This window comes from Theropithecus gelada, chromosome 11 (genome assembly GCF_003255815.1).
Source record: "Theropithecus gelada isolate Dixy chromosome 11, Tgel_1.0, whole genome shotgun sequence".
Taxonomy (NCBI): domain Eukaryota; kingdom Metazoa; phylum Chordata; class Mammalia; order Primates; family Cercopithecidae; genus Theropithecus; species Theropithecus gelada.
In genome coordinates, this window is record NC_037679.1 from 104,979,924 (window position 1) to 105,001,370 (window position 21,447).

The 21,447-nt window shown below is 36.3% G+C and overlaps 2 protein-coding genes across 2 annotated transcripts; both read right to left on the minus strand.

Moving 5' to 3' along the window:
- Nucleotides 1-1,690: 1,690 nt before the first annotated feature.
- Nucleotides 1,691-2,617, minus strand: LOC112634728 (taste receptor type 2 member 43). The gene has a single exon (XM_025402478.1). It carries the CDS (start codon nt 2,615-2,617, stop codon nt 1,691-1,693), a length of 927 nt encoding a protein of 308 aa, XP_025258263.1.
- Nucleotides 2,618-13,944: 11,327 nt separating this feature from the next.
- On the minus strand, nt 13,945-14,874 carry LOC112634816 (taste receptor type 2 member 46). Its single transcript, XM_025402663.1, has one exon. The coding sequence runs from the start codon at nt 14,872-14,874 to the stop codon at nt 13,945-13,947; it is 930 nt and encodes a 309-aa protein (XP_025258448.1).
- Nucleotides 14,875-21,447: the final 6,573 nt, after the last annotated feature.

The following is a 21,447-nucleotide window of genomic DNA, read 5'->3' on the forward strand; positions in this document are numbered from 1 at the left end:
GCTTTATCAAGACTATATTATTGTGATATTGCCCCTAAAATTGTGGAATAACCAAACTTTTCCTTTGAGGAAGGATTCCACTTGGATAAGACTGTAACCTTAACCTGAGACCGGAAGAGGGGAATTCATGCAACTGCAGATTTTGTGATGCATTTCCTTTTCATTGGTTTACCACATCAACTTATCCATTTTATGCACCAATTTATTTGTTCATTAAAGTATCATTTTTGACCATCTATTCTTGGTGCTGGGTTCTAGTTCCTAGGAGTCAACAGAAAGCAAGACAAACATGATCTCTTTTTTTTACGGTTCTTACATTGTACTGAGGAAGATATATGATTAAAAAATACATAAATCAGGTGTGGGGATGATTTGTCTTAAGGTTTACATCACATAGCTAAAATTTCATAACACCAAGAATTAATACAGTCAGGTAGAATTTAGCTGTGAACAAGACTGTACATTTCTTTCTTATATTAGAGCTTCCTATGAATGAATATGTCAACACACATTCATTTCATTATTGACAACAAAATTACAACGTTAAGGGACATCCCATAATTAATACATAGATTTCATAGATACCATTTTAATATTTACAAAAAGTTTCACTGAATTATTGTCGATAACTTCTATATTAATTTTACATTGATTTGTTTTTTTTTAAGAAAAGATCTGATCTAAAAAGATCAGATTTATAATATTCCTTCTAAACTTCAGATAAGAGAAAAGATCTCTTATCTGAAGTTTAGAAGGAATATTATAATGGAAGATAAAGATATAATTAGCAATCAGGCGCTTAGAAGTGCTTTAGAAAAAATGCTAAAATAGTTTACATCAGATCTCAACTTCAAAAACAGCTTTTCTTGAATTCAAAAGCTGGATGAAATGATGTTTCTAACTGCATATGGAAACTGATAATAGCAATCAAGATCATGATCATGGTTTTTCATCCCTTTATTACAGAAGAGATTTTTTTCTAAGCTACTCACATACTTATATGAAATCTAATATTCCTCAGTACTGCTTATGGCAGACATACACGAAATTTACTGTGCATGTGCTTGTCCCACGAATTCTCTTGTGTGCATTGTTTCCTAACAATAATTCTGTTTGCCTTTTACTAAACATAAAATAGGAATTCATAATGGAATAGAACCCCGAAGATACATCCTCATTACTGATTTAGAATTGAATGACCTTACCGTCCAATAAGTTAGAGGTTCAAACAGTGAAAATTCTAAGCACAATATGGCATATTTGTGTGGTTCTAATCACATTAGAAAAGAGCAATATTTTTCCTGGGATAAGCTGTTAGTTCTTAATAATGATAAATAGATATCATAAATTCTACAAATGAAATATAAAGTACATAAATGAAACACACATGACTTCATAATTCTGAGGAATTTTTGTCATATTTTGTATAATTTGATAGTCTGTATGAAAAAACACAAAGAGATCATGTTATTGTGAATGTTCTAAGCTTTCATACACACATATATTTATATGTGTGTGTATATATATATACACTTTTTAAGACTAATTTTAGGTCAATGACTTTTCTAGGTATATATCTGGAAATTATTCATACACGTATATTACAGAAAAATCAATAAGAAATATAAAATGTTTCACACACCACCAGTTTGTTTTCTGCTAGAAGACACACAATGCCCCTCTTGTCAATCTATGGAGATTGAAGCTTCTGTCCTTTCACGCAGTACCTCACGTTCCACAAAACTGAAAGAAGAGTCTGCTTTAGCTTCTTGTTTCCCCAAATCAGTATGAATGCGTGGGCTGAAGGATAGCTGAATCTAATAGCTTTGCAGAACATGAAGACAGCTTTGTTTTCCACCCTTCCCAAACTCCAACTTGATATCATTATGGACAGAAAGTAAATGGCACATAACGACAAGGAGATCACAGTTTGCAAAGCTTTTATGTGGACCTTGGTGCTGGGATCTTGAGAGCCTTTGTCACGGAGCTGCATCTTCTTGAGATGTTTACACAAAGAACAGATTAACAGCAGAAAAAATATTAGGGTCAGAATGAAGGGTACTAAGTTTGCTAGTATGGTTACAGTCGTATTTGAAAGGTACATTGCACTCCTCAATTTGCTCTTCCAAGTCATGTTTCCTTCATATTCTTTTGTCCGTACAATCTCATTCATGTTTACCACAAAAAGATGACAAACCAAAAATAGCAAAGGCCCCAACAGTATCACCAGAACGACACTCTTAACTCTCCTCTTTAAGAGAAGAAAAATAAGGTTGGAGAAATTGGCAATCTTGAGTAAGTAAAATATGCTTAGGCTAGTAGCAAGCCAGTTGCTGAAATGGTTGATTACTGCCCAGAGATTATAAACAATAGTTCTTACTTCTACACTATAAAAAGCTGGATTCAAAACAGTTGAATACCAATTTAATAATAATATCCGGAGCAAACCAACTCTGGAGACCGCCAGAGCAGTGAGAATTTGGTCAGCAAAGGAGATCTTTTGTCTCTTGACCCACTCAATGGAATTTACCAATGCTATGAAACCATTAGCAAAATTTCCAATAACAAAGGTAACTACTACTAGAATGGAAAAAATGATGGGTAAAAAAGTTATCATGTCTGAACAGACAAAAAGAAATTTTTAAAATGCTGGTAGTGTGTCCAGAGTTAGATCCTGCAGGTGGGTTCGTGGTCTCGCTGACTTCAATGTTGGAGACACACACCTTCACAGTGAGTGTTACAGCTCTTAAAGATGGCACGGACCCAAAGAGTGAGCAGAAGCAAGGTTTATTGTGAAGAGTGAAAAGACAAAGCTTCCACAGAGTAGGAGGTGACCCAGGCAGCTGTTATTCCCTTATTTGTCCCCTCCCATTTTCCTTTTTTGTCCTATCAGAGTGCTCTTTCTTCAATCCTCCCTGCAATTGGCTACTTTTAGGATCCTTCTGATTGGTGCATTTTACAGAGCACTGATTGGTGCATTTTACAGAGCACTGATTGGAGCATTTTACAATCCTCTTGCTAGCTACGGAAAAATTCTTCAAGTCCGGACTCCATCCAGGAAGTCTAGCTGGCTTCACTTCTCAATGTAATATAACTGTGTGATTGCTTGAATATCCTGACCTTAAATACCATATGCACCTGGTTTTTTAATGTGCTGTGACATCCTTTTTACTTTTAATTGTTGTGACAAGTGTCACAATTTCCAAGCCAGAAATCACCATGGCATGTTAATTGATGAGTTCAATGATTTCTTTATGGAAAACATTCTTATTTTCAAACTCAAATTAATTAATTCATTCACTGTCTGTTCTTGTTTTAGGCTGGAATTATTCATACTGAAGATGACATGAAACCTGAATTCTCATTTGCTAGTATGCAAACAAGGACATATTCTCTTTCAGTGTTTGCAATTTTTCCTTGTGTAACCTCTCCATCATTTGTCATTAGCGACTTCAGTTGTTAGGGAAGTTTTGTAACGCAATACATACGTCATATAGTAAATGTCTAAATTCTTAAAGGGAGCTTGGTCATATCTAAGATCATCACCTATACGGACATTTTTCAATGACATATTTAAATATACAGAATCCAAACTGCTTTTGTCAAAAGCGTCTAAGATTTTCTTGAGAACCACAGGCAGTCCAATAATCCATAAGATCTACTAGCTGCTAATACTTTTGTATAACTTTGTTACTCACAAGATCATAAATATGCACACAAATACAAACATGGGCACACCACTTATGAACGGAACAATTTATTTTCTTGTAATTTCCAAATTAAAAAATGCATTTCCAAGAGGTTTCCAGACGAAATTAGTCCTATTTTCCCACTGAGGGTTTTCAGCTCATTAATAATATTTATTTTTCATACATATCTCCAATTCTTAGGATTTGGTAAAGTTTCTCTCAAGTCTAATGTTTAAATATTTATTATTATCTTAAATATTTAGCAATTTTATAAAAATTCCTGAGTACCAGGCCATTTGATATATAATCTTGCAGTATCCTCCCATCATAGGAAGACTGACTACCTTTCCCCTGAACTTGGAGTTCAATCATTTAACTTGCTTTGATGAACAGAAAATTAATACTCTTTGCATAGAGATTTGAGATGGCTTCCATACTGGGGATTCTTCCTCTTTCCATTTACCATGAGAATATCGCCTGGCTAATACACTGTTTCCAGAAGGAGAATGAGAAATTAATGACGTCAGATTGCTGCCACCTGATCCAGACCAACTAGGCAAAACTCTAATGTCCTCAAAGATGCAGAATTTGGCCCATCTGAAATCACCACAGTCACCAACCAAACCCAGCTTAGAAAAATGAAATCCAGGCCCAGTGTGGGTGAGGCCGAGCAGACGAATTATGAGGTCAAGAGACGGAGACCATCCTGGCCAACAGGGTGAAACCCTATATCTACTAAGAATACAAAAATTAGCCAGGAATGGTGGCGTGTGTCTGTAGTCCCAGCTACTCAGGAGGCTGAGGCAGGAGAATGGCATGAACTTGGGAGGCGGAAGTTGCAGTGAACTGAGATTGTGCCACTGCACTCCAGTCTGGGCGACAGAGCAAGACTCTGTCTCAGGAAAAAAAAAAAAAAAAAAAAAAAAAAAAAATCCAACAACGTGTGAGATATAAATATCTAATGTAGTTTTAGAGGATTTTCTCCTGGCACAAAAATATAATTGATAAAAGAACTCTGCTAAACCAAGTGTGGGAAATATGTACAAGTTTGTTTTTCAGGAATTCTAGAGCCAAAAGAAAAAATAGATTATCCACTTCACAGGCAAAGATTTGTTCCTGTGAAGTGGATAATTAAGGCTAGAAGAAAGCCTTTGGAAAGATCTGGGGTTGGAGGATAACATCTAAAATTTGCTCCTGTTGCAACCAAATGAGAAAGTTCCCATTTCCACTATCTTAGAGTTGTATAAGAATGTATACAAATAGTTGATATTTCCCCTCAGTCTGTAATGAGATCAGTAATAATAATTTCTATGACACATTTCTTCTAATTACAAATTTGTATATTAAAGTTGTAATGCACAATTAGAAATGAACCAATACAAAAATGGGAAATACCACGATGTATCATAAGCACTCAAGTAACTGTGATGCAGGGCAAGACAAGGAACACTGAAAACAGCGTTTGTCCACCTCCATGCCGGTTTCCAAGTCCCTAAACATTTCTTTGTATCTCCGGAGATAAGCAATATCCATAATTTATAATGAGCGTTTCCTTGATTTTCTTCATACTTTACCACCTCGGTATGCAACCCTAAACTGCATAGCTTGGTCTGGCCTGCTTTGAACTGTGTAAAGGTGCAATCCTACATGTTCTTGTTTGTGGCTTCTTGAACTCAACATTATGTTTCTGAAATTTAGTCATATAGTTGCAAGTACATGTGATTTTTTTTTCACTTCTCTATGTTGTTCCGTTGTATGGGTTTACTGTAATGATTCATCCAACCTTAATATATATTTGGTCAGCTTCTTTTTTGAATAGTTACAAATAATTCTACTAGAATATTCTTTCATATATCATTGATACAATTCCTTTGTATATATACCTATGAGTTGAATTATATTGTCATTGTTCAAAATTTCCTCATAGACACAGAAAGTTCAAAAAATAATTTAACTAATCTTACTCCTGTCACCTTTACCTCCATTCTAGTTTTGCCATTTTCATATGTCTTATCAATTATATAATTACCCCAACAAGACATTATTATTTTTTACAGTAAACATTCATTTAGAATTATGCACATATTTGTCACTTTCATTAATTTGTATTCCTTCTTGCATATTCAACTTAATATTTTCAATAAGACCCTTTATTGACCAGGCAGGGTGGCTCACACCCATAATCCCAACATTTTGTAAGGCTGGGGTAGGAGAACCCCAGAGTTTGAGACCAGCCTGTGCAACACAGCAAAACGGCCTCTACAATAAATGAAAAAGCTAGCGAGGCATAGCGAAGCTACTCACAAGGCTGAGGTGGGAGGATGGTTTGAGCTCAGGAGTTCCAGACTGCAGTAAGCCATGATCCTACCACTGAACTCCAGCCTGGACAACAGAGTGAGACTCCAACTCTATAAACAAAAATAATAACAATAACAATTTTTCTTTTATCTGAAAACATATATTTTAAGTTTCTGTTTATCAAGATCTATCCTACTTTTGAAATACACTGAAGACATGATTCCTTTGAACTCTATCTTTATTTTTGTCCGTTAAGAATTAGGTTGTCATTTAGACAGTTATTCTCTTTAACATAACCTATCTTTTCCTCTAGTTACTTTTCAGATTTTCTATTGGTCTTTGATGTCCTGTCATTTTATGTTAATTTGATTCTAGTTATCTTGTCTGAAGTTTGATGGTTTCTAAAAATATATGAACTGATACATTTTATCACTTTTGGAAAAATCTCCACATTGCTTCTGCCCAACTTTCTTCCAGAACTGCAGAAGCATGTTAGCTGTTCTAGCTGTAGCTTCAATGTCTCTGGCCCTCTAGCCTTATATTTTCTATCTCTTAGTATCTTTATGCTTCATTCTGGGTAGTTATCTTCCAGTTCACTAATACTTTCTTATGTTTAACTAGTTGTTAACTCTGTCTATTGGATTCTGAATATTGATTACTCTTTTTATCTTACTGTTTTAGGGGTAGAAATGAACTTTTATTCTCCTTCTATAAATCATTTTTTAATGGAGAAACTAAACAAAGTATTTATAACACCGAGTTCTTAAAAAATAGTTTTTATAAATTTTTAGTACACCTGACATGAAAATGGTAATGATTTTCTTTTTTTGGCAATACTTAGGTCTTATAGCCTCACGATTTTTATATTATTCTCAGCATCATGCCTAGACCAGTATCCTCATGTGGTATTTCATCAAGAATAATGAAAACCCAACGTATTTTCCATAATTTCTTTCCTTTTCTTTCTTTTATTACGTTTTAAAAATTCATAGCAAAGTGACATCCAACAATTAGGATTCAATTTTGGGGTTTTTGGGCATTTTTCAATATGAATATAGACAAATACTCTATGCAATAATACAGTATATTAACTTTGTTTCATTTTTAATAGCATCATTATGGCAAGACAAATTCTTACAATGCTTTTTCACATTCTTAGCTATGGTGACTAACTCTGGATTATTTTACTATAGCAGTCAAAGTAGCATTGTATATGCACAAACATAGTCAAAGATCATGCTAAATATGTTTTATACATTAACAAATTTGCCTTGCTATGATTTTTTTCTCTAATGCATAACCAAAAAATTTACAGTAACAAAATATTTTACCCAACATGTAGGTGTACAAATGAATAGTATTGTGAAATTAGAATGCTAACAATATGAATACAAATATTTCATTTAGAGACACATTTTGGGATAATAGGTCTATATACTTAATATCCATCATAGTATAATTTATTGGAAATTCATGAGTTTGTGACACTTTGAAATGTGTGTTATAAAGAATTAAATTGGAAATAAGAAAAAATGTGTCTAGTAATCATAAGTATTCAAATTTGGATATTTCAAATTCATATTAGCATTAAGAAGGTGGATTTACAGTTCTTGCTTATGTCTTCTTTTTTTAAAAAAATAATTTAAGAAAAGTTTCAGGGCAGGTCTAGTGGCTTGCATCTGTAATCCCAGCATTTTGGGAGGCTGAGGCAGGTGGATTGCCTGAGCACAGGAGTTCAAGACCAGCCTGGGAAACATGGCAAAACCCCATCTCTACCAAAAATAGAAAAAATTATCAGGGTGTGGTGGTGGTGCACGCCTGTTGTTCTAGCTACTCTGGAGGCTGAGATGGGAGACTCACTTGAGTATGGATAGCAGAGGTTACACTGAGCCAAGATTCTGCTTGTGCACTCCAGCCTGGGCAGTAGAGTGAGACCCTGTCTCAAAAAAATAAGAAAAATGTTAAATTTTAACTTGAATTTCTTAGTACCATAATGCTCTATTCTCCTTTATTCAGCAAAAACACTAATTACAATGGTATCTATAAGAATATGCTGTATCACCCTAATTTTATATGTAGAAATATACTTTATATTTCTGCTTTTTTAACATTTTTTGGGGGGGGAGCATAGCCTACATATGGAGCATAATAAAACCTAATAAACAGTAAGATAAAAAAAAAATAACGTTAACATCAGTGTTACCACGACTTGGTCAGAAAATAGAATTTGCCAGCAATCCAGATACTCCCAATACATGTCTCCTTGTTGATATTTCCCGTTTATCTCCTCCCTCCTGACTATCCCAATTGTTTTGATGATCACTCATATGTTTCACCGTAGAGTTTTATCCCCAATGTAACAAATTACAATGCATTAAAAATATGTTTTCTTGAACTTTATGTAAATGACAATATACTGAATGTATTTTTCCATCTTGATAATTCCTCTCATATCTGTGAGTATTATTATCTATGTAGCTCAAATTTGTTCATTTTCTTTGTCGTATTATTCTGTTGAAAACATGTCTGTCTAGTTTGTTAATTTTGATCACTGTATAGTATTCTATTGTATAAGTATGCCACAATTTGATTATCCACTTGGAGGACTGAAAGACATTTGGAGGACATACATAAGGATAAATTTAAATTTTTATTTCATACCATACACAAAAAACTCATATTTAATTGATTATGCAGCTATGTGTAAAAAGTGAGATTAGTAACTAAGATACTAAAACATACTAACTGTACAACTGCAAGTCATATTATGTCTATAGTAATAATATCCCCTGCAGAGTAATCTATCAATATCTATATTGCTATTTTAAATAAAACTAAATTAGATGCTGGGTCACCCTCACTCTGATTTAGTGGAAATTCAAGCAAAAATATTATTGATGCTCCATCTTTCTCCTTAGATTTTTGGTACTATTACTTCTTTCTCTCTTTTTTTTTTTTTTCCTATCCTGATAGCGTTTTTTTGTTTGTTTGTTTGTTTCTTTGTTTTATTATTATTATACTTTAAGTTCTGGGGCACATGTGCACAACGTGCAGGTTTGTTACATACGTATACTTGTGCCATATTGGTGTGCTGCCCCCATCAACTCGTCAGCACCCATCAACTTGTCATTTACATCAGGTATAACTCCCAATGCAATCCCTCCCCCCTCCCCCCTCCCCATAATAGGTCCCGTGTGTGATGTTCCCCTTCCTGTGTCCAAGTGATCTCATTGTTCAGTTCCCACCTATGAGTGAGAATGTGCAGTGTTTGGTTTTCTGTTCTTGTGATAGTTTGCTGAGAATGATGGTTTCCAGCTGCATCCATGTCCCTACAAAGGACACAAACTCATCCTTTTTTTATGGCTGCATAGTATTCCATGGTGTATATGTGCCACATTTTCTTAATCCAGTCTGTCACTGATGGACATTTGGGTTGATTCCAAGTCTTTGCTATTGTGAATAGTGCCGCAATGAACATACGTGTGCATGTGTCTTTATAGCAGCATGATTTATAATCCTTTGGGTATATACCCAGTAATGGGATGGCTGGGTCATATGGTACTTCTAGTTCTAGATCCTTGAGGAATCGCCATACTTTTTTCCATAATGGTTGAACCAACAGTGTAAAAGTGTTCCTATTTCTCCACAACCTCTCCAGCACCTGTTGTTTCCTAACTTTTTAATGATTGCCATTCTAACTGGTGTGAGATGAAAACTCATTGTGGTTTTGATTTGCATTTCTCTGATGGCCAGGACACAAACAAATGGAAAAACATACCATGCTCATGGATAGGAAGAATCAATATTGTGAAAACGGCCATACTGCCCAAGGTAATTTATAGATTCAATGTCATCCCCATCAAGCTACCAATGAGTTTCTTCACAGAATTGGGAAAAACTGCTTTAAAGTTCAAATGGAACCAAAAAAAGAGCCCGCATTGGCAAGACAATCCTAAGTCAAAAGAACAAAGCTAGAGGCATCACGCTACCTGACTTCAAACTATACCACAAGGCTATAGTAACCAAAACAGCATGGTACTGGTACCAAAACAGAGATCTAGACCAATGGAACAGAACACAGTCCTCAGAAATAATACCACACATTTACAGCCATCTGATTTTTGACAAACCTGAGAAAAACAAGAAATGGGGAAAGGATTCCCAATTTAATAAATGGTGCTGGGAAAATTGGCTAGCCATAAGTAGAAAACTGAAACTGGATCCTTTCCTTACTCCTTATACGAAAATTAATTCAAGATGGATTAGAGACTTAAATGTTAGACCTAATACCATAAAAACCCTAGAAGAAAACCTCAGTAATACCGTTCAGGACATAGGCATGGACAAGGACTTCATGTCTAAAACACCAAAAGCAATGGCAACAAAAACCAAAATTGCCAAATGGGATCTAATTAAACTAAAGAGCTTCTGCACAGCAAAAGAAACTACTATCAGAGTGAACAGGCAGCCTACAGAATGGGAGAAAATTTTTGGAATCTACTCATCTGACAAAGGGCTAATATCCAGAACCTACAAAGAACTCAAACAAATTTACAAGAAAAAAACAAACAACCCCATCAAAAAGTGGGGAAAGGATATGAACAGACATTTCTCAAAAGAAGACATTCATACAGCAGAGCCTCTGGTACTTTATACAGGGCTCGTGATTTGGTGAATGTTTCTTAATCTATACCCATTAAGAGGGAAAATCAAAACAATTTGCCTCGTATTAAGAATAACAGCACTGCTTCACTGTTTTATGTCATAGCTATGTCACTTCTGTTCTCAGTGTAATTTGCATTTTTTAAAACATTGTGCTAATTAAATATATCAGTAATATTACAGACAGGGTCCTATGGCACATGACTGTACTCCCAGCACTTTAGGAGACTGACATGGGCAGATCACTCAAGCCCAGGAGTCTGAGACTAGCCTGGCAAACATGGTGAAATCATATCCCTCCAGGAAACACAAAAATCAGTCAGGCGTGGTGTTGTGCCCCTGCAGTCCCAGCTGCTAGCAATGCAGAGGCAGGAGAATCACTTGAGCCCAGAAGGTTGAGGCTCCAATGAGCTGTGATCCTGCCACTGCACTCCAGCCTCAGGGATGGAATGAGAACATGTTCAAAATAATAACAATAATAATAATATATTACTTGGTACAATAATCAGGAAATGGACATTTTCTTAAATATAGCAAAATACCCTAAAGTTGAATGGAAGTAAAATACCAAAAGAAAAGAAATAAACCTGAGAAAATTCAGGAACTTACAATATAGGAAATGTTTTAAAGCCTTCAGTGGCCCTAGTCCACATGTCAAAACAACCTTTGTTAAAGTAACGGCATTTTGCTCTCCCTATATATTTCCTATCACTACAAAAGAGACACAATGTTTTGGGGACCTATTGGGATTTTGGAGCCAACATATTCCACATTTGAAAATATTGCTCTGATTCATTAATGACGTTTCCAAAGACTACTGGTCTCAAGTGAAACCCAGAACAAAAGAGGGCTCTACAGCAGATATGGGCTGTGGTCCAAGCTGCTCTGGCCACTGTGCCAGGTGATCCAACACAAGTCAAAGTTGCTAGAGGCATGCACAGTGGGCATTATAGGACTCTGTGCATGTCACTGACAAGCCTGTAGGGGAGGGGGGAATAAATCCCTGGCGAATTATTGCAAGACCATTCCCTCTTCAGCAGAGGAGTAACCTCTGTCTGACAAACTAAACAGCAAGTGCAGAAAATTAATCCAAGCATAGAATCCCTCTAAGCACAAGCCCCTATAAGCACAAAACCCTGTACAACTATGCAAGTCATACGTTCATAGACTCAGCTGTGACTGGAGGGTATGAGCACATCTTAGTGGCACAAGGAGGGGCGGTATTGGACACAAACATGTGATTTCTCAGATTTCATTCACTGTCTCCTATTCCCCTGGCCAGTACCTGGCCTGATCCAGATCATCCTTCCATTTGGGACTGGAATGTATCACCACACTGTGGGCATGAGGTCTGACTTTCACAACCTCCACGAAGGGACAAGTGATGTAAGACAGAACAGCAGAGCACCTCACTGTGAAGTAGCTGGTTACTAACTCAATTTTTTGAAACGAAGTTCCATCTTTGTTTATATAATAATCAACTAGAATATATCATATTACAAATATATAATTCACAATAGAAAAAAATACATATGCAAATACACCAAAGTCTTCTATATGCTTTTTAAAAGTATTGTAATAGGTGTCACCTAATTTTGATGTTCTACCTTGTCTCCAATTCAGACACCTGATACAGCTGCATCAAGACTATATTATTGTGATATTTCCCCTAAAATTGTGGAATAGCCAAACTTTTCCTCTGAGGAAGGATTCTTCTTGGATAAGCCGGTAAACTTAAACTGAGACCAGAACAGGGGAATTCATGCAACTGCAGATTTTGTGATGAGTTTCCTATTCATTGGTTTACAACATCATCTTATCCATTTTATCCACTCATTTATTTGTTCATTAAAATATCATTTTTGACCATCTATTCTTGTTGCTGGGTTCTAGTTCATGGGAGTCAACAGAAAGCAAGAGAGATATGATCTCATTTTTTACAGTTCTGACATTGTACTGAGGGAGATATATGATTAAAAAATACATAAATCAGGTGTGGGGATGATTTATCTTAAGGTTTAAATAAGATCGTTAAAATTTTATAACACCAAGAATTAATACAGTCATGTAGAATTTAGCTGTGACCAAGATTGTACATTTCTTTCTTATAATAGAACTTCCTAGTAATGAATATGTCAACACACTTTCATCACTGACAACAAAATTACAATGTTAAGGCACATCCCATAATTAATACATAGATTTTATAGATACTATTTTAACATTTACAAAAACTTTCACTGAATTATTTTCCATAATTTCTATAGTATTTTTACATTGATAGTTTTTTTTTTATTAGGAAAGAGAAGATTTGAGTTCTCTTCTCTAAAGTTTAGAAGGAATTTTATAAATAGAAGGTAAGGATATAATTAGCAATTCAGGGGCTTAAAAGTGCTTTAGAAAAAATACGAAAAATAATTTACATCAGAGCTCAATTTCAAAACAAGATATTCTTTAATTCAAACCCTGGAAGAAATGACTTTTGTAATAGCACATGTAAGCTGATAATAGCAATCAAGATCATGATCATGAGTTTTCATCCCTCTTATAGAATATATTTTTTTCTAAGCTATTCACATACTTGTATGAAATCTAATATTCCTCAGTACAGTTTACGGTAGATATGGAAGAAATTTACTATGCATATGCTTGTAACTTAAATTTTATTGTGTGCATTGTTTTCTAACAATTCTGTTTGCTTTTTACTAAACATAAAATAGGAATTCATAATGAAATAAAACCGCGCTGATAGATCTTCATTATTGATTTAGAATTGAATGACTTTACCATCCAAAAAGTTAGAGGTTCAAACAATGAATTCTAAGCGCTCTGTGGTGTATTTGTGTGGTTCAAATGACAATAGAAAACAGCAGTATTTTTCCTGAGATAAGCTGTTAGTTCTTAATAATTATAAGCAGCCATCATAAATTCTAAAAGTGAAACATAAAATACATGTATGAAATAAATCTCTTCCTAATTCTGAGAAATTTTTGTCATTTTTTATATAATTTGGCAGTTTCTGTGAAAAAACAAAAAAGAGTATGTTATTGTCAATGTTCTTAAGGTTATCATATCCACATAAACACACACACACATATATATATATACACACACACATATATATATACATACACACACATTTTTAGAATAACTTTAGGTAAAACACTTTTCTAGGTATATGTCTGGAAATTACTCATACACATACATTACAGAAAACACAGTAAGAAATAGAAAATGTTTCATACACCACCAGTTTGTTTTCTGCTAGAAGACACACAATGCCCCTCTTGTGAATCTATGGAGATGAAGGCTTCTGTCCTTTCACCCAGTACCTCACTTGCCGCAAAACTGAAAGAAAAGTCTGCTTTAGCTTCTTGTTTCCCCAAATCAGTATGAATGGGTGGGTTGAAGGATAGCTGAATGTAACAGCTTCACAGATCATGAAGACAGGTTTGTTATCCCGACTCTCAAAACTCAAAGTTGATATGATTAGGAACACAAAGTAAATGGCACATAGCAAGAGGAAAGAGATCACAGTTTGCAAAGCTTTTATGTGGACCTTGGTGCTGGGATCCTGAGATCCTTTGCCATGAAGCTGCATCTTCTTCAGATGTTTAAACAGAGAACAGACTAACAGCAGAAAAGATATTAGGGTCAGAGTGAAGGGTACTAAGTTTACTAGCGTGGTTACAGTCGCATCTGAAAGGTACATTGTACTCCTCAATTTGATCTTCCCAGTCATGTTTCCTTCATATTCTTTTGTCTGTACAATATGATTTATGTTTATGACAAAAAGATGACAAACCAAAAATAGCAAAGGCCCCAACAGTATCACCAGAATGACACTCTTAACTCTCCTCTTTAAGTGAAGAAACATAGGGTTGGAGAAATTGGCAATCTTGAGCAAATAAAATATGCTGAGGCTAGTAGCAAACCAGTTGCTGAAATGGCTGGTTACTGCCCAGACATTGTAAGTGGTAGTTCTTACCTCTACACTATAAAAAGCTGGATTCAACACAACTGAATACCAATGTAGTAATAACACCCAGAGCAAACCAATTCTGGAGATCGCCAGAGCAGTGAGAATTTGGTCAGCAAAGGAGATCTTTTGTCTCTTGACCCACTCAGTGGAATTTACCAACGCTATGAAGCCATTAGCAAAATTTCCAATAACAAATGTAACCACTACCAGAATGAAAAAAATGATGGGTAGAAAAGTTATCATGTCTGAACAGACAAAAACAAATTTTTTAAATGCTGGTATTGTGTCCGGAGTTGGTTCCTGCATGTGGGTTCATGGTCCGGCTGACTTCAAGAATGGAGCCTCGGAGCTTCACAGTGAGTGTTACAGCCCTTCAAGATGGCATGGACCCAAAGAGCGAGCAGTAGGAAGGTTTATCGTGAGAAGCCAAAGAGCAAAGCTTCCACAACATGGGAGGGGACCTGAGGAGGTTGTTGCTGTGGGCTGGGTTGACTAGGTTTATTCCCTTATTTGTCCCCTCCCAGGTTCCATTGTTGTCCTATCAGAGTGTCCTTTTTACAATCCTTCCTGCGATTGGCTACTTTTAGGATCCTGCTGATTGGTGTGTTTTACAGAGCACTGATTGGTGCATTTTACAGAGCAATGTTTGGTGCTTTTTACAGAGCACTGATTGTTGCATTACAAGCCTCTGGCTAGCTGCAGAGTGCTGATTGGTGGGTTTTTAAATAGTGCTGATTGGTGCATTTCACAATCCTCTTGCAAGCTAGAGAAAAGTTGTCCAATTCCCCCACTCAACCCAAGAAGTCCAGCTGGCTTCACCTCTCAATGTAATATCACTGGTTGTGATTGCTTGAATGTCCTGACCTTAAATTCTGTGCAAACCTAATTAGTGAATGTGCTGGGTCATTCTTTTTACTTTTAAATGTTGTGACCGGTGTCAAGCCATAAATCACCATGGCATGTTAATTGATGAGTTCTGCAGGGGCCTTTGAAAACAGTATGTTGAGAATACATAGGGCTCAAGGACAGTATCTCCAACTGAACTTTTAATGAACTCCCGTAGGCGCCAAGAAGGCGAGTAGATAAGTAAGAATATAGAAACAAGGTACTGAGTAGAAGGTTATATGTGGGAAAAGAAAGTTTGTTTTGCATTGCATTCTTTCTGCTGACGTGAGGTTTATGGAGTATAAATAAAATGAGGCGGAGGCTCTGAGTGCGGCCGCCATGTTCTCTGTGTGTCTTTGTCTTTGTGTGTGTTCTTTCATTCTCCACCACCCCCGGTGCAGCCCCCAACAAGTGGCGCAGCGAGCAGGGTCAGCACGGGTGAGTAGGGGAGAACAAGAAGGGGAACACCCTAGGAGCGGGTAAGGCTCAGATATTGTTAAGGGGAACCTTCTTAAGCTTTCATTATGGGAATTCCATCTCTCTGGCCTCAGAATATTTATGGCTGTTTCAAGGACTGTTGCTGTCTATGGGAGTAGAAGTGAAAGAAAAAGACTTTGAAGAGATTGTTTGCCCATGTTGAATAACATTGTTACTGGTTTCAGTATCAGACTAAAGTGCAGCTGAATCGGAAAAAATGGTTACAGGTAGTAAAAGCTTTGCTTAGAGCTCTCCAGTTAGGGGATATTATGCCTCTAAAATTGTGGACCTTGTGTAACTCTATCACTCAGACATTAGAGTTACTTGAGACTGATTCGGAGTGTGGTAATGTAGCCACAGGAGGAAAGGTATCTGAGGATTTGGAAAAATAAAATAAAATAAAATAAATCTGAAATGGAGCCCATTTGTGCCAGGGTAGCAAAAGGGGGAGAAGAGAAAAAGCCAGCTCTTCCTTCTTCTAAGGGAAATTCTGACATGCAGTGTATTATGGAAATGCTTCAACAAATATTACAGATACATTCTTCTAATTCACCTTTGTGAGCTTTCCCTGTTTCTTTTCCTTCTGCCCTGTTAAAAGAGAATTTTCCAGTGCCTCCAACCCCCGGGCTTCCTTATCTTTACCTTTGTTTGGCAAAGTTTTCTCAGTGCCTTGCCCGCCATTGGGGGAGGGAGAAAAGGAAAAGATTAAAAAAAAAAAAAAAAAATTTAAGGAGCTGGATCTGTTTCCAATTATTTGTGCTTCTTTTGCTCCTAATGCTCAGTTTTCAAATGGTGGCAATAATGTCCAATTTAATGCCTTACAAATTAAATTTTTAAAAGAAATGAAAGCTGCCATTTCTAACTATGAACCCCTATCCTTGGTCTTCTTGATATTTTTTTATCAGAAAATTTGATAATTTCTATAGACTGGGAGACTTTGGGGAAGGCTTTTCTTGATCGTTCTCAGTGGTTACAATTGCACAGCTGGTAAATGAACAAGGCGCATGTACAGGCTAGAAAAAATGTTATGTGTGATCCCCCAGGAGCCACTGAGGAACAACTCACAGGCACGGGCCAATATGCTACTCTTAGTGCTCAGGCTGGTCTAGAAGATGTTGCCCTTACTCAAATCAAGACTTTGTTTTTAAGGGCCTAAAATAAGGTAGAGATAACAGGAAAATCTTCCCTTTCCTCTGTGAAGATTTTACAGGGCACAAATGAAAAATATTTAGATTTAGTAGCCCGTCTTCAGGATGCTGTCTTGAAAATTGTGGGTGCTGACCTTGCTTCAAAAATTTTGTTACGAACGTTGTCTTTTAAAAATGCTTATGCTGACTGTCAAAAATTGTTAAAATTATTAAAGGCCAATGGGGCCAACTTAGATAAATATATTAAAACTTGTGTTAGTGTTGGAGGGGCTATTTATAATGCTCAATTATTTGCTGGAGCTTTGTCTAAAGCCTTAAAAGGAAATAACAAACAAGGTGTTTGCTTTCAGTGTGGTAAACCTAGACATTTCAAAAAAGAATGTCATAAAAATTGAACACTTTTATCCCTCAAGGCAGAAAGCTGCCTTCAGAGGTGTACAAATGTTGTGGTAAAGATCAGCATTGGACAAATAAATGTCGTTTCAAAACTGATAAAAGTGGAAATTTACTGTCTCCTCTCCTGGGAAATGGGAGCTGGGGCCCACAGGCTTGGGGCCCCAACAATTTATGTCACCAGGTCTGAAAGTGTAGTTGGTTTATCAGTCTTTACAAATGAGAAATATAAGAAAGGAAAAGAATGCACAAACTAACTAGGTTTCTTGTAATAAATCACTAAACTAGTCAAAGGACCAAAAAATACAAGATCAGCGTGACTCTGAAGGATGTGAGATTATGGTTCTGCACTTGTTACATTAAAGAGCTAAAATAAATAGACGTAATATTAACAATAATAACAGTAATAATAGCCATAGCATACTGAGTACTTACTGTGTGTCTACTACTGTGAAAAAATCTTCACTTGCATTTAGTTCTTCCAACATCCCTTTAAGACTGACAAATTTTATAATTATTACCATTTTGTAGACAGGAAAACAGAGTTAAGACAGTTTTATAAATATATCCAAGGTCATATAGCTATTATATTTTGAAAATATGACTTTCTGTCCCCAGAGCTTGCATGCTTAACCCTTTCCTCTAGACTGCTCTATAAAGTACAAAAATGGTAGTCACCCTCCTTGGAATAATCGGAGGAAAGAAAAACCAATAACTAAGTAAAAGTTGTATCTCAGCACCAGATCCAATCCCAATTTCAAGTATCCATTTAGCCTTGGATAACATCACTGTGTTCTGAAAACCAAAATCCGTTGAGTATTTTGTGGTCCACCATCTTTTACAAAGCAGATACTCTATTGAATAGTAAGCTAGAACTGAATTTCTGTACCTGTAATCACCTTATTTGTTTACAAATATTTGTTATTGACTAAATCTGCATACAATACCCAGTGAGCAATGGCCTACAACATCAAGGAATAAATTCAAGTCCTCCTTAAGGATCCCACACCTTACCCCAGTTTCTCAGCTTTATGTGGCAACTAAGCAGAGCACCGCTGCTGACTTAGTTATTACTCAGCCTTATACTTTGTCTCCTAATAGAGGAGTATATAAATCAGCTATTAGAGTGTGTCGCCCTTTGCCAAAAGGACATGATGTTACTAATAAAATTCTTATTATGGTTCAAGTCTCAACATTTATATGCCTAGAGGCAGGGGAACGTATTCTCAATAGGGAGGGTTTGGTAGCACAGAAAAAACTGTTTTTTGGGAAACTTTAGTTTCTAATCAAAAGCCCTTATGTTCATTGCACATTAATGAAATAGTTTTTAAAGGGTTAATTGATACGGTGGTGAATATGTCTATTATTTGTTTAAATTAGAGGCCTATACAATAGGAAAAAAGACAAGTTTCAGTTATACTCACTGGCTTGGGTGCTGCTTCTGTGGTTTATCAAGACGTAGAACCTTTAACCTGTGTCGGTCCTAAAGGTCAACAAGGTCAAGTGTTTTTTTTTATTTTTATATTGTTCCTATCAATATTAATTTTTGGGAACAAGATCTTTCACAACAATTTGCTGCTTTTTTAAACATTCCTCATATTTCCTCAGCTGCCAAAAATATGATGTTCAAAATGGGCTACAATCCTTTAAACTCATAGCCACCACTCCTATTTAGGTGAAACAGTGACCATTATTTAAAGAAATATTTAGGACTCTAAAAGAGTAAGTCAAAAAACAAATGGCCGAGAGGAATATAAAGCCACATATTTCTGCATGGAATTCCCGTCTTTGTCTTGTCTTAAAACTCTAAATGTTTACATTAAACCTAGGGAAAGTTTACAGCCTGGTCTTCCTAATCCTGCCCTTATCCCACAAAGTTAAAAATTAATGGTCATAGATCTCAAAAATTGTTTTTTCTCTATTCAGTTACAACATCTTTTTTCTATTCTAGAAGGAGACAGTCACTTGGACAGCTCACGTCATTTAACTCCTTTGGCTTTACAGGAACTCCAGCTTGTGGAAGAGCAACTTCAAAAGGCTCATTTACACTATATCCTTCCCGATGTTCCCCTTTCCCTTTGTTTATTTCATACTTTACATTCTCCTACAGGAATGATTCATCAGACCAATCAGCCGCTAGAATGGATCTTTTTGTCCAATAAAACATCTAAACGCTTGGCTACTTATATCGATCGTTTAGCTGAACTGATCATCAAAGGACGGCATCACTGTCGACAATTTTGGGGAGGAGATCCTTCCTTAATTATCTCTCAATTCACTCATAGTCAGATCATTTATCTTCTTGCGACTTCTGATTCTTGGCAAGAAGCTTCATCAATCTTGAATTACAGTTTATCCTTATCCCTCGGTGCAACAGGGAGAATTGTTTGCTATTCTCATGGTCTTACTTGATTTCCCTACTACTGGTTGTAATATTGTTAGTGATTCTCAATATGCCGTTTATGTTACTTCTTATATTTCTCAGGCCACTTTACCTCTTTGTGCTACTTCTTCTCTTCAAAAACTCTTTTCCTTGTTATTTTCTACTTTGAGCCAACGTCGAGCTCCTTTATTCATCACTCATCTTCGTTCTCATTCTCAACTGCCTGGACCATTAGTTCATGGAAATACTCAGATTGATTCACTTCTAATTGGCCACTTGCAGGCTGCAGAACAAGAACATGCTCTACATCACACTAATAGTTCTGACCTTCAACGACGGTTTCATTTAACTCGTAAATAAGCTCGTTCTCTTATTCGAGCTTGTCCTTTCTGTGCTCCTTTGAGCATCCCATCCTTCCATCCTGGAGTTAACCCGAGAGGTACTCAAGTTAATCAAATTTGGCAAATGGATGTTATACATATTCCTTCTTTTGGACGATTAAAGTATGTTCATCATACCATTGATACTTTTTCTCATTTTCAATGGGCCACTCCGTTGCCATCTGAGAAAGCTGATTCTGTTATTACACATCTCTTAGCTTGTTTTGCCATTATGGGCATTCCTTTTATACTTAAAACTGATAATACCCCTGCCTATGTCTCTCATAAATTACAAGTTTTCTTACAGCAATACAATATTCAACATATCACCGGGATCCCGGGCAACAGTCAAGGTCAAGCCATCATTGAGCACGCAAATTTAACTTTAAAAACTCAACTATTAAAACAAAAAGGGGGAAATGAGCCCCCCCCCCAAAAAAAACCAGATTTTTTTGAAGGTTAACCTTTCTACCTTAATTTTTTTGATTTTGAAGGTTCTTTTTACCTTAATTATTTTTTGAATCAATGGAGACAATTGCAAGACTCCGCTGTCGTAACCCATCTTTCCTCACCTCCCTCGGTGATAGTCCCCGCTGACAATTTAAAGATTTGGTATCCTAATGAAGAAGGTAAGTATGTTCTAGGGCAAGTTCTAAAACAGGGATGGGGCTATGCTCTTGTCCTTACAGGGAGCGGACCTGAGTGGTTTCCTACAAGATGATTGAAACCCTGTTGAAAAGAAAACGGGATTCAGCATGCATTTCTTCCTTTGTTGGATGTGCCTCGGCGGGGGACTTATTTCCCTTAGTGAGGCTTTGTATGAATATTGCACTTATATTCCCTTTCCACCCTTGTATCAGGGAGTCGCCTGGGGAGAGGCGGAAATTAAGGTTTTCACCAATGACACTACTTGAATGCCGTCCCCCTATATAGACAAGGACAATATAGAACGGGAAACGGAAATTATAAACAACACATACCAATTTGGAATGGAAGAACTTCCAATATGCATGGGAAATAGTTCTCATTGTCTCCGAAAATCGTATGAAGCCTGGGTTGTTCGCTATAATCATAGTTATGTGGCTGCTAATACTGTTATTATAATCATACTGTATATAGTAATGAAACTATTCCTAGTTCTTTACCTTTT

Bases quoted from the DNA above. Each gene is read 5' to 3' on its own strand.
- LOC112634728 (XM_025402478.1), bottom strand. From the start codon at position 2,617: ATGATAACTTTTTTACCCATCATTTTTTCCATTCTAGTAGTAGTTACC.
- LOC112634816 (XM_025402663.1), bottom strand. From the start codon at position 14,874: ATGATAACTTTTCTACCCATCATTTTTTTCATTCTGGTAGTGGTTACA.